The sequence below is a fragment of the Rhagoletis pomonella genome, unplaced genomic scaffold, assembly GCF_013731165.1.
Source record: "Rhagoletis pomonella isolate Grant_MI unplaced genomic scaffold, Rhpom_1.0 Rhpom_scaffold_00002, whole genome shotgun sequence".
Taxonomy (NCBI): Eukaryota; Metazoa; Arthropoda; class Insecta; order Diptera; family Tephritidae; genus Rhagoletis; species Rhagoletis pomonella.
In genome coordinates, this window is record NW_023458556.1 from 50,851,773 (window position 1) to 50,865,555 (window position 13,783).

General features: G+C 35.9%; 2 protein-coding genes across 2 annotated transcripts in view; one reads left to right on the forward strand and one right to left on the reverse strand.

Moving 5' to 3' along the window:
* Positions 1 to 3,192: 3,192 nt before the first annotated feature.
* LOC118753656 (gustatory receptor for bitter taste 66a-like) lies at positions 3,193 to 7,915 on the reverse strand. Its single transcript, XM_036488532.1, has 6 exons — positions 7,681 to 7,915; positions 7,101 to 7,604; positions 3,985 to 4,268; positions 3,710 to 3,895; positions 3,506 to 3,595; positions 3,193 to 3,364 (listed from the first exon to the last, which is right to left on the reverse strand). The coding sequence occupies exons 1-6, from the start codon at positions 7,913 to 7,915 to the stop codon at positions 3,194 to 3,196; spliced, it is 1,470 nt and encodes a 489-aa protein (XP_036344425.1). The 3' UTR covers position 3,193.
* Positions 7,916 to 11,566: 3,651 nt separating this feature from the next.
* The window catches only part of LOC118753666 (gustatory receptor for bitter taste 66a-like), a 3,076-nt gene continuing 859 nt past the window's right edge, over positions 11,567 to 13,783 (forward strand). The window contains exon 1 of the mRNA XM_036488542.1: positions 11,567 to 11,584. Coding sequence (XP_036344435.1) covers positions 11,567 to 11,584 — 18 coding nt within the window. The remainder of the gene's footprint in view (positions 11,585 to 13,783) is intronic.

Below are 13,783 nucleotides of genomic sequence, written 5' to 3' on the forward strand. Positions count from 1 at the left end.
TAACTGTGGAAAGGTGGCGCGGACATAAAATCAGAATCTGCAGTGACAGCCAAGCTGACAGCCGCTCGCACCTCTTTAAAAATTGTACCGGAATGTAAGTTGAGTCTGGACTCCGTTACAAGGTAGATAGTTCTCTGGAGCATCCAATTGGATCGGTGCGAATTCTAGGGTCAAGCATAATAGGAACGATCGGGTATATCAAGGATCTTATAAATAAATATCATTACAGCCGTTGGCGTGGTATTGACACCTGCATAACAATCTGTTTTCCTCAAAAAGCCTGACAGGGTGGTAGCAAAATTCCTTCTTAGCCGAAGACGGATTCATCTAAGAGCCAAATTAGGACTGGTTACGGAGACGAATTATGATCACTGCGTACACCTTGCTTGGGGGAAGGGACAGAATAGAACATTTTCTCTGCCGCGGTCCTTCCTTTGTCAGATTTAGACTCTACTTTTTTTGGGCCGGATGTATTGACAATGAACGAGATACATTCTCTTTCCCTTAAGAGTCTGCAAAGATTCATAAAGGAATCTGGTAAGTTTACGTAGAAGCACTGAATTCCACCCCACCTATATAACCCTTTCCTCCAAATTCAGTCTCTAGGCCTTAGGTACAATGGGTAATACTGACTCATGCTTGAAAAATTATTTTTATTGAGTTTTCCGGCCACCCGAAATCCTATTCCATGGTCTTCGATGCATTTACATTTATTGTTGTTGTACAGGTAATACTAATCTCTGCCTAGAAATCTTAGTCGCCAAGCTCAACAGACTGTCGACTCAGGATAAATGCTGTTTCGACGGGGCTGGACAAAAGAAGAAGGGCTGTTAGCTGTGGGGGGTTATTGGAAGCAAGTGTGGAGGGGGTTGGTGTCATATGAAGGTATGGCGTATTTTGGTATAGAGTGTGAATAAGTAAAAATTTACCCTGTTACAGTATCCAGACTTTCACTGGGCCAGAGTTACACAATTTCTCGAGGCAGTTAATTCTATTTTCTGTTATTTTTCGTTTTTGCCTTTATACCCACATTTCTCGCGTGGGTGCCAACTGAACAATGCCCACTAAGAATCACTTGAAAATAAGCATCTTTTGCCAGTTAAATATTGGCGACATCTAGTGACGGAGTTCGAAATTTTCCTATCATATATCGCCTGGAGGTAATAATCACCATACCAGATCGTTAATTGCAGATTGTAAATTCCCAATACCAGTCGAGAGGCGACCACAATGACTACATAAATCATCTGCATGCGCAACAACTTTATTGGCTTACCAGGAATTCGTTTAACAGAGCAGGATTTAGTTGTATTATTCTGTTGGTTAAGGATAATTGATTATCTGAAAATAATCGAAAGGTAAGCACCCTAATGCACATATGGTTTTAGGCATTGACACATATTTACATGACAACTCTAAGGAGTTTGTTTGCGTGCGGTTTAATCTGCTTGTCGGTAGGTGTGTAATGCATTTTTGGACGCCTGATATTGTCGGTGATTTTGGTGGAAAACACGATATACGCTAACCACTAATGATTTGATGCAAATACAAATTTATGTACTGTAAATACACTTTGATCGAGTGAAGATTAATATTTGAATGTACCACAATAATTTCATAAGTGCCTACCGTGGCAGCCTAGAGCTAAATTTAGCTTAGCTATTTTCACAATAAGATAACCACCATTTAAATGCAAATATAATTAATGAAGAGAATTTGCCTTCTCTACTCAAGGAATCGGGTTGAACGAATTAAAAAAAAAACTATAGTTTCTTCTCCGAAAAGATTTTCCTATTTAAGTTTTTACTACTACATTATCGAGGAATTGATGTTATAGGATCGTACCAAATGCTGCGACCAGGATAGAAAATACCAACAATGTTCTACAGCTTGTGCATCACTTTAAAGTAATTTTCGTGATGCTGAAAAATTTTTTGTGTATGACAGGAAAGAGTTAGATTCTAGAAAGAGTGATCACAGGGTGGAGCAATCTGCCCGCTATTATCGTATGTCCTAGCAGATGGACTACTTCTCAGTTACAAGGATTTTGATGTTATCCTAATTAAAGTTAGGTTTGAGGACAATATATTTAATCTTTTACAAGATAACACATCTAACCGCAGAGACGTATACATTTTCTCTTGAAATAAATTGTTCTAGAGCTGTGTCTTTTCTTTTTATTTGACTGTTGTAATTTTGTTGATTTGGGCCGGGATCAAAAAATTTCGCCAACTGCCTCTCTCCATTGCGAAGTTGCGCCAATTCTGCATCGCGCGTACAGCCAGGTCCTTCTGCACTTGTCCCTTCTATTTTGCTTTTGGGGCCCTTTTTTCGTTGCCAAAACATGCGTGACAAGTCGAAGGATATTTTCACTGGAGCCTCGTCATCCATGCGTACGGCATGCACAAGCCAGCGCAATCGGTGCAGTTTGTCATTCCATCTTCTTCGGTACAAGTCGCCCACGTGAACACGGGCACAGATCCTGCCCCTCTCCAAAACTCCCAATGTCTCTTAATCTCTGAACGACGTCGCCCATGTTTCTGTGCCAGATAAAAGGGCGGACATTGTGATTGATTTGTAGAGCGTAATTTTCGTTCATTGAGAAAGGAGCACATGTTGGTAAAAGTTATTCTTCGTTTAGTTTTCGGGTTGACATTCCTGGATCCAAAGTACACAAAGGCTGTCACTATTTCAAAGTTATAACAGTGACTTTTTATACGTTGTCAGGTGGTACTCCAACCTCCAAAAAGATCTTTCCTAGACGTTCAATACCTAACGGGGACTGAGCTTCGAGCGACTTCTTCAATTTGATTACAACAAGCGTAATTCCCCATTTGATTCACCATGGCATCGTACTGCTTAGAAATTATGATTTTTCAAATTTTCCCTAGACAAATAGCAGTCAATAGATGAATTATTCCTCTAGGTGGCGCATGTGTCGAGATATTTAAAAAACCCATATTTATGGTTTTGGTTATTTAGAACGTATACATACCTATTACTTAAATGGAAATAAATACTTAACTTCAATCAATATTTAGCCGTTAGGTGGCGCGGATGCAGAATTTTCTTCTTTTTTTTTGTATTAACCACAAACAAAAGCATATTTTAAACAGTTTTTTTTTAAATTTCTTGTTTATTGACTGTAGATATATGTTTACTCGCATACGACATACGAACACCTCTCTCATTTCTAATCCCAGTGCGTAGTTGACTCAGTTGACGTAACGGTATAATTTTCTGCATCCAATACCATCAATGCCGTTTCATTTGAAGCAGCCAATTCTTTTTTGATCTTCACTTGTTGCCCAGCCAAATTGAACTGTATGAGTATAATCAAATAACTAGTTATGGCGCCACAAACCTATAAAAAATATGCGCGAAAAGATAAATAAAAAAATAAAAAATACTCTTGCTACATATGTATACGCAAGCCACTAACGCTGTGACAGTAAAATCTAGAAAATATGGAAGCAGATAAAGAACGTTACTGCGAGGCACGTACCGCATATAAAGTGCCCATATCCAGTGTAAAAAAACCACAAGCGGAAAAGTTTACGGCGTGATTGAAGAGCTTCAGCGACAAATGATTGACCTGAAATTGTATGAATGTTGTAATAAAAACCGAAAACATTAAGGCCAATTGAATACGCATAAAGGCAAGATATGTAGGAAGAATCTGTAGTTACATAAAGCAAGTGATACTAACAATTTCATAAACTTCATTTGTGTCGGCAGCAACACCACATTTGTGCAGACAAATACCGGTGCGGCGCGAAGCCTGCGAAGTTTTCCAACTGAAAAACATCAACGATGTACATTTACCGCCGAGGTAGATGAGTGACAACGCCGTTATGACTAATTGTTCAGCAGAACGAAAAATTATTGGAATCGGCTGCATGTGGGGATTAAAAAAAAATTAAAATTTTTAATTGTGTATAGTTAATAAAAGATTTTGACATCGTCAGCCCACCAGGTACCCACCTGCGATTGCGTGGCACAATAGGTAAAATAGAGTTGTGACGTGATAACTACAAAGCCATAGGCCATTAGTATTAGAATTGGATAGCGCCATAGTTCGTTGAGTAATTTGGCAATCCTACAGGTGCTTTCGTGTAGCTGACACAGGCTGATGAAACGTTCCTGCAAAACATCGAAATTACCTAGCGCAGCATCGGAGCGCATTTTTGGAGTAGAGCGTTTGAATGGTTCACGGTGGCGTATTAATTCACCGAAGGCATTGCGCACAAGATTTTCCAATTTGATATCTAAGGGATGGGAAAAATGTATACATAAATAAATTGGCTATTGATCGTTATGCTTATCGTCAAATTTATCGATAACATTAGCAAATATATTCTCGATAAAACATTGACGATAAAAGTTGCGTTATCTATCTGTATCGATATATATACTATATTTATCCAAATATCTAAGTATGGATGTGAACCAATTTAGTACAACATAATATATTCTAATATACATAAGTTTATTTTGTTAATTGGATGACCGGGTATCCGGTTAATATGCGCTCATTAAGTTATCCACATATTCATACATTCTTATGGTCTTATTCATAAAAAATAAAGTAGCTTTATAAAAGGTTTTTAAATTGAAAAATGTATGAAAACGTCAATTTATAAAGCTCTTTAAATCTACTTTATTTTTTAAGAATAAGTGCATAAGTATTTGAACGGATTCGTAAAATTATTCACAAGTTTACTGAATATATCGAGTTGGAAAAGACTTATAAAAAACATATAGAACACTTCATTAATACACGAACAATTGTTTCATATTTATTTTTATACCCCTGGTATTATAACTTTGTTCGCATACTGCTTGTTTGTAACAGCCAAAACGAATCGAGATAGATATAGACTAATGTAAACATAAATGGTCCTTACGAACCGAGCAGACTTGAAAGCAAGACTTGACGTGTCTGAAAGGGGTCTAATGAATAGTTGCTTGTATCCACATCGTGGGTACACAGCAAACGTGATGTGTATAAAGTTAGCACCCCTCCAACTCAAAGATAAAAGACTAGGCTTTATAGCCAAATTTGCTGTTTTTTGCCATTCCAAGATGAGCAAGTTGACTTTTGAAAAAAAATGTTTTTTTTATTAAAAAAAAATGTTTTTTTTATTAAAAAAAAAATTAAATTATTTTGGTATTTTTTTTTTCAATGTTCAAAAATTTTTAGAAGAAAAGAATAATGATAAAATAAAAAAGCAAAACTGGTTGCTTTATCATGGTTAGAATTCAAAAAATTTAACTTGTTTAATTATTTTTGTTTTGTTTAAAACGCCTTATTTAAAACATATTTAGGGACTTAGAAAGCGGTTTAAAAATTGGGTAAAAATAGTAAAAACAATTAATTTTGGTGTTGCATAATTTGCATAAAAAAAATAAAAACAACCAATTTTTTAGTTGCGTAATTTGCCGTTTGGCTTGTTTTGTGAAATAAAACCATTTAATTTTTTTGGTTTAAACTACCTTATTTTTAAGATAATTTTAGGGATTTGAAAAGCGGCTTAAAAATTAGTTAAAAATAATGAAAACAAACCATTTTTAGTTGCATAATTTTCCGTTTGTCTCGTTTTATGAACTAACGCTATTTTTAATTTTGTCATATAGTTTTTTTTGTTTAAACTATCTTTTTTGAAATTGTAAGTTTTTCGAAAGCGATTAAAAATGTATTAAAAATAATAAAAACAATACATTTTTCTGTTGCATAATTGCATTTTTGATTTTGTCGTTTAATTTTTTTGTTTAAACTACCTTATTTTTAAAATAATTTTAGCGACTTGGAAATCAGTTAATAATTAAAACCGGTTTTTGATTTTTTCATTCTTTTTTTAATTGAAAAAAAAAAACATTATTATCTTTTATTCAAAGCGGCTCCAGTTATTATTTACTCAAGTATTAGGTAATTGTTATTTGGGGCGCAGATTATGGAGATGGCGAAAGGCTGATACAAATTATATAGCAATTTTCTATGAAACTTGAACTCTTTGCTGAACTTGATAAGGATGCTTCTTAGTTTTCAGTAAAGCGAGTGAAAATTCAGTATTGTACCTTCCAAATCAGTTCATCTGGCAACCGTATTCCCAATTCTGACGAAGCAATACCGCTTCGTGCCGTGTTAGTTTTGCGAGATATCAAGTTCAGGCTTTTAATTAGACGGCTTTGAAGTCGACAAATAGGTGGTGGGTGTCGATCTTTTTCTCGCGGGTATTTTCCAAGATTTAGCGCATTGTGAATACGTGGTCTAGGGTGGGTCGTTGACTGTGTGCTTCAGTCTTTCACACAATACGCTCGATAAGACCTTGTAATGTATGAACGACTATATTATGCATAAGACTTGATGCATGCACGTTATAGGCCTCTTGCCGCCGTACTTGAATAGCTCAGCTGGCAGGCTCTTAGCTCCAGCAGCTTTGTGTTTTTTCAGCCGCAGAATCGCTTTTCATACATCGTCAGGCGGTGGGACATCAACTCCATCATCATCGACGGGGGCTCGAGTTCGTCTTCTCTACAACTTTCTGTGCTGCTGCTATGCAATAATTTGCTAAAGTGTTTCCTCCATAATTTATGTACGTTCTTGACATCCGTCACTATGTCGCCATGTCAGGTATGTTCCAATCGATTAAACCTTGTTCTTGCGGCAAATACATCCCGCCTCCCTCTTCAGCTCCTTATATCGGCCCTAAATAGCTCACGTTGCTCCCAAACGCATCATACCGGTTGTTCGTGGTTGGCAAAGCTTCACCTCCGATTTGCGGTGTGCGCCTTGATGTTATCACACAAAGGGGAGCCCCCGAACGCAAATGATTTTAAACACAAGCTTTTTTTCATAGCCCAAATACACTCGGAGGTTTGCGATTGCCTGTCAAGCGGTGACCGCTATTAGAAAGAATTTTCTTTCTCGATATTCTTCGAACGAGGCATCGAACTCTGGACCTACGGAGAGGTAGTGCGCGCCTGCAGCCACTCGAACACGGCGGCCACCGTTGTTATCGATGCTATCTCTAATAGTTTTGTATCTAACTTAACTAGTTATGCATACGTTTTGATATGTTAACACAATCAGTACTTACGGCCAATATCTTCTGCTTCGAATGATAACGATGGTTGCAGCGCAACATCCCCGCTTCGCTGCTTCTTCCGACTCTGCATACACTTTTTATCAAGCTCTCCAGCGATTGTATCGAACGTTTCATTAATAGCATCAAAACGGTATCTCAGACCCAACAATATTCCCATAAACCAAATCTTGTCTAGGGTATTGTAGAAGGTCGGTGTGGAGGCAAAGATCCACAGAACCAACGTCCATCGCAATACGTCAACCTGCAACCATATGTAAGCGGCGAATATGCAACACTCCAACAATACAGTCACTGCGATCATCAGCCGTATGCGTCGCTGCACATGCTTATTATCGACCGAATAACCCAGCTGTCGTAGTTCTTCATCTAAATATTCAATTCGTTCGAAGAGCGCAGGGAGTGCATTCTGATTACGTATAGCGGTTATTTGATCGACCATCATCATTACGGGTGAAATATAAGTAAGCGCAATAAGTACTATGAGATTTAGATGATCTAGAGGTAAATAAGATAGTAGTTAATTTAAACCGTAAGAAAAAGTTTATTTGTTGTATTTTCTACGTGCACTTACTATACTTCGGAACGACATCATTTCCGGCAAAAGTGAACAGCATCAAATTGAAGAGCATAAAAACAAAGCACATTACGATTATCACCACACAACTGCCCACTGTGGAGCTTTGAAGTACACCGTCATAGTAGAATTTCTGAAAGTCATATGGATAGACGCCCAAAAGCTTGCACCAATAAAAAATTGAATTGAAACTTTGTAAGAGTGGCTTGGATTGCAGTTTGACTTCAAACATTTTAAAGTTAGCTGCGAATTGGTTAGCTATATGCTCGCTTGTGTTTATGCTCGAAAGGGTAAATACTAAATGATGGCTAAATGTTAAGCTATGTAGTAATTAGTGGCGGCCCTAAGGGGCGATGGTTTTTTAATTAACGGAAATTAATAAAACACTGTAAAAATATGTGGCATGATTTTAGCGACATAGAGAAAGGCTCAATTAGAAAAATTATGGACTTATTAACAATCACATAGTAATAACGCAGGGTCGCCAAGAGAAAATTCGAACCAAGTACTAATGAGTTTTTTTTTTTAATCAAATTTATCAACTTAGCAAAACCTTACTGAATTTCCGAAAATTCCCGACCCGACCGCTCCATTTGGGCCTATAGTAACGAAAAGAGACTTGGCATGTCTCTACACCAATTTGGATAAAGGGTGATGGAAACTGATTCCAAAATTTATCATATACACTGATGGAAGAACTAATGACAACAAAAAAAAACTAATTAAAACTAGTTTTAAATGGCATCAAGCTTTGTAGAAAACTGTATAAATCTTTTGAACTAATTGGTTACCAAATGAGGTATAGTGGCGGTTCTACGTCCGCAGTTACAGTTGCTTGAATATATGTAGGTACATATATAGTGTACTTAATTAGTGACGTAACGTGAGCTTTGGGCTCACGCAGGAGGAAGGGGAGCCTTGAGCTTTTGTAGGACCTCTCCCCTGTATTGGGTTAAAGGATCCACTGAATTCTGCATCGTCCATTCACCATGACTTAGCCGTAGACACGTATTCTGAAAAAATTACTCCAGTTCCAAGTTCTGCAGGGCTTGGGACTCAGAACAAAGGCCTTCCTCTTTGGCGCCAGCCGCAAAAGGATGAGATTCGCATATTTTGATCACGACAACTGGAAATGTTAAAAGTGCTATGATTAACTAGTGTGCATGCTCTTATACCCGTAGTTGCGTATGCAACGTATACGCCTCGTTGCACCATACGCAATCATTTTACACGTTTACTCACACGCCTTAACTTAAAAGCCATATTATTTAAAAGTAATAATATGTGAACTCGTTTTTACTAACTTACATTTTACCAATTTTTTTGAGGAAACGGCCCTTAATTTCATACACAAACTTCTTAAATAAATAAAAATGAATTTAATTCGGGATAAAATTGCAATTTACGTAAAGCTTTTAACATTTATTTTTCTCGGTGTACACTTTTAGATGCATATCACTTATAACCTCTTAGAGTAATTACGAGCGATAAAAGTGCCAATCCATTTTCATTTGGCAGTGAATATTTGAATTGTGTATTTGCATATTCGCTTACACACTTTCATACATACATACAAATGCATTTATATTAGAATATAAATACAATCATATAGTGTGCATTTTTTTATTGTTAGGGAAAAAATGAATAAATTCTTATCACTGCATAAAAACTATATTTTATTAGAGTGCGGCTGCTCTTCTGCCATCAATTCGCTTTTCGGCCGGAAATTTGTTGTAAATATGGTAAATAAAAAGCTCGTAGTTGTCAATTCAGTATGTCTGTCTCCGCCCACAATCGCTGGGAATGTACGTACATACAGACGAGAACGTAGATACATATTTACATTTGCATTGTCCCATAATCTATTGTGTTTGTTTTCGCTATTGACGTTAATGCATATCGCGATGCAATGGGAATCGCTTCAATTGGAAAATGTATGAATTAATACATTTCGCGACAATGCAAAAAAAAATGCACATCTATTTTTATCATATTGCGCTTACGACAAATAAAGATAATGGCAATATTTCATATTGAAAATGGAAAGCATGTAATTATAACTATGATCTAGATTTATTTTTATACACATACAAGTACATATTTATATACATACATACATACTTGTTTTTCCGCGGCTCGCTTCGCTTTCCACCAAAACATTTTTTTATATTAAATTAACTGACCCGACAAACTTCGTCCCGCCCAAAATAACATTTTTTCGACTCCAGCGCTACCTGGCGGTTCTTTTTTGCAAAAGTATTGCCCTTACCATTATCAATACATACAGTGACTCAAAGAAATGACCACGTGTTCATTTTTTTAAACATAAAGTAAAGTTTTTCGGGCTTAATTTTTTTTGTTATTTTTCTATAAAAATATGCCACAAAAAAAATTTCAAAAATCAACGGGATTTTTCAACGGTTTGAAACTTGCACTTCACTGGAGTAAAATTATATAGGCCATAATACTGCATACCCGAAAATGCTCTAAAGATTCCGGTTAAAATGTTTAAATTTTGATGAAAATTTGTTGAATTTTCCTAAATTTGCTATAAAGTTTGAAATTGTGATTTATATGGTTTTGGTTAAAGCTTAGACGGTACTTAAAAAAAATAACAAAAAAAATTTAGCTCAAAAAACATTATCTATGAATATAAAAAAAAATCAACACGTGGTCATTTGTTTGACTTACTGTATACCGAATATGAGCCAAATCGCAGCATAAACACGAAGTTTTATTAATATGCAACTCCTCTCCTGAGCCACTTGGCGGACAAAGTTTTTCACAGCAATATTTCCCTTTACGATACTGTCCACAGACACCCTTAACCACACACAACCCCCTACTAAAATAGTGTAACTTTTCTCCATGAGTATGCGTTTGCTTTCATACATTTCCATACTAAGTTCTAGTACTCACTCTACCATAAACACTTCAAGAGTTATGCAATAAGAGATGCAGTTTTTATGGGAGGTGCCACACCGGCTTTTCCAATAACCTGCATTTTCTGTTTTGAGTATTCAATTGACTTCAGAAAGGTTGTTTTTTTAACAGCGATCGCCCCTCGGCAGGAGGAATACACTGCCATGAAAACAGCTTCTCAGAAAAATACAATCGCCGTTCCAACGTAGATTGGGTTTGTATGGGAGCTCCGACGCGCCCTTTATATACCGAAAATTTGTATAGGCTATAACCCGCCTTGGAAAGACTGTAGTAGTTGTCCGAAATTTCAAGAAAATTGGTTCAGCCGTTCTCGAGCATTGTGAACAGAAAACAAACGGCTTTCAAAATGTGCATTAGTTTAGATAACTCGACTCCAGCGCTCCCTAGCTGATACATTTTTCGCATGGATATTTTTCTTCCCCTTACCAATACATATATAGAATATGACCGAAATCGGACTATAAATACGCTTTTCAGTAATAACTTGATTCCAGCGCCACCTGCCGGGGTTTTATCTCAAAGTTAAACACAACTAAAAAAAAGTCTGCCACTGACGTGACCGAAATTTCCCTATTTTAGTGACGTGTAGTCTGTCAGGCACCAATTTTCCAGATCAAAATATATATATGTTAGATATTTATAAATAAACTTTTTTTTCGATTCAAACTGAAAATTCTGTCAATATTTTAAATTTAAGATCGAACGGGTTGGCCCTAATCAATATAAATTACGACATTGAAGTAAAGCCAAAAAAAGTGATGGGAATATATATACATATCTCGATATGGGCAACCACCAAAACACTTTGAGTGTCTAAAATAAATGTTTATTTACATACTTATATGTATGCATAAAAAAATTAGTTTATGGTTACTTGTTAACACAATTATTGTATAAGGTTTACAATTATGAAAGTTGCTTTACCAAAATTACACTCTAGATGCGCCACGGTTCTCAGGTGAGTAAAAAACTACCGCCGCGCGTCTGAGATACCTATCTAATTTTATTTAATTTATGATTGAATTGATAATCTAAACCTTTTTCTGCTGTTTAATGTTATTGATATTTTTGTTGATCTCATTTTCCAAAAACGTCCTTGTGTAACCCTGAAATAACAGATGTTGACAATTATTGGTGATAAAAAAATAATAATATGCTCCCAAACACACTAGAGATATTCTCGGAGTCTTGCAGAGCTCATCTACGGTGCATGGATTGCACGAAAAAACCGGTTTTCCTATAAGACAGCTTGCACGGTTTGCAAAGCATCCGTGCACCGTGGAAGGCTTTGCAAGACTGCGAGAATACCCCTACTATAAATTGAAAAAAAACCGGTTTTACCAATTTTTACATACAGTTGTGCACAAAATAATAAATTGAATTTTAAAAGTTTGTAAAAAATCTTTAGAAAAAAATTTGGTATCAGTTTTGTAGCCCATTTAATTTTAGTATAATAAAGTGCAAGTTTCATGTTGCATAAAAATTCCGGTGATTTTTTAGAATTTTTTTGGTTGACAAAATTGTCTTGTTTCTTTCAATATATGGAGGACACTGCCAGCAAAAAAAAAATCGCCAAAAATCAACGGAATTTTTTAGCAGCTTAAAACTTGCACTTTATTTTACTAGAATTAAATGGGTAGCCCACTGCATACCAACATTTTTATTGAAGATTCTGATTAAAAAATTTGAAATTCGGGTGAAAATTTGCGAAATTTTTTTGTATTTTTGTACACAGTTTGAAAACTGAATTTATGTGGGGCTTGTTGAATAGCCAGCTAGACTTTTATAAAAAAAAAATAAAAAAAAGACAAATAGCCAAAACTGGTCAAAATATCGCACTCCTATTATTTTGTGGACAGCTGTACATTAATTATATTACTTTAGGGTTATGTTTCGGGATTAAAAAAAACCTCCACGTGTTAGAAAAATAAGAGATTGACCTATATCAAATTCTACCAAAATAATCAGAACGATGAGATAAGTCCATTAAAGCTTGTACATCTATCTGTTTGTCTGCGTCTCGCGGCCTAGAGTGCGCGAACGTGGATGCAGAAGTTTGGATTAAGTATATGTCGTCGAACAATTGTAATTGCATGCCAAGAAGAATGACAATTCTCTATGCCACTCCAAATTTGTTATCCATTCAACTAATAATACGGTTATGTAAAATTTCTTTAAACAAAATCGCTTCATATGGCAAAACACCATTAGAATTGGCTATCCTAGCCGTTAAAAAGCAAAATTTGCTTCAAACAAAAGGACTGCCTTGGTAGACTCTTTAAAATCGTCGCATAGCTAACGTTATTTTTAACTTTTGTAGCTTTTTTCTTCTGTGTAAATAAATCCCGAACATGAAATTACAAAATCGCCATAAATTAGAAAACAAGGCAATTTTGTCAAATTACGGGATATCGAAAATCAACAATCATTAATTCAAATGAGGCACACACAACAACAGACAGCAATACCTACAACAAAAAAGGTTTCGTACTCTGCTGCATTTATCGCCTTCTTCAGTATATTTTTATGTCGCATATTAAAAGATATCAATAATAAGTTGCTCTGTTCCTGTTACGACGATACGCGCAACATTATATGAGAAATTTACAATATGATAAATTGTTATGTACGTTATTTGCGACAACAATGCCTCCAATAACAATTTATGATGCCCGAAAGGCAGCGGAACAGCTTAACAAACGAGCCATAAGAGCGGCTCATCGCCTAAGGGATATGTTGATATTTGCTGGACGAAGAATGAGAGAATTTAGTAATAAATAATCTTATTTCATCAGCGCCATCGAGTTGAGGGAAAACGTTTGAGTGGGGAGATAAATGGGAGGAAGCAGAGTTGACAGGACAAAAGCACCAACGCACACAAATACATCCACATTATATATGTAGGTATATGTATGTACTAGGGATGCCAAAATATGAGGAAAATTGGGATTCCGGGATTTTATGAATATGAGTAAAAATTCAATATCTGAAAGCATTTAAACATACCATGAAATAAAACTATTTAAAATTTACGATAAACTGATTGTAAAACTCGCATATCGCTAGCATAGTGAGAAAATTTACTAACTTCACTTTTTATGAAAAATCATATTTTGATACAGGAGGCTCGATAAATTAAAAATGCATCGCTGCGAAA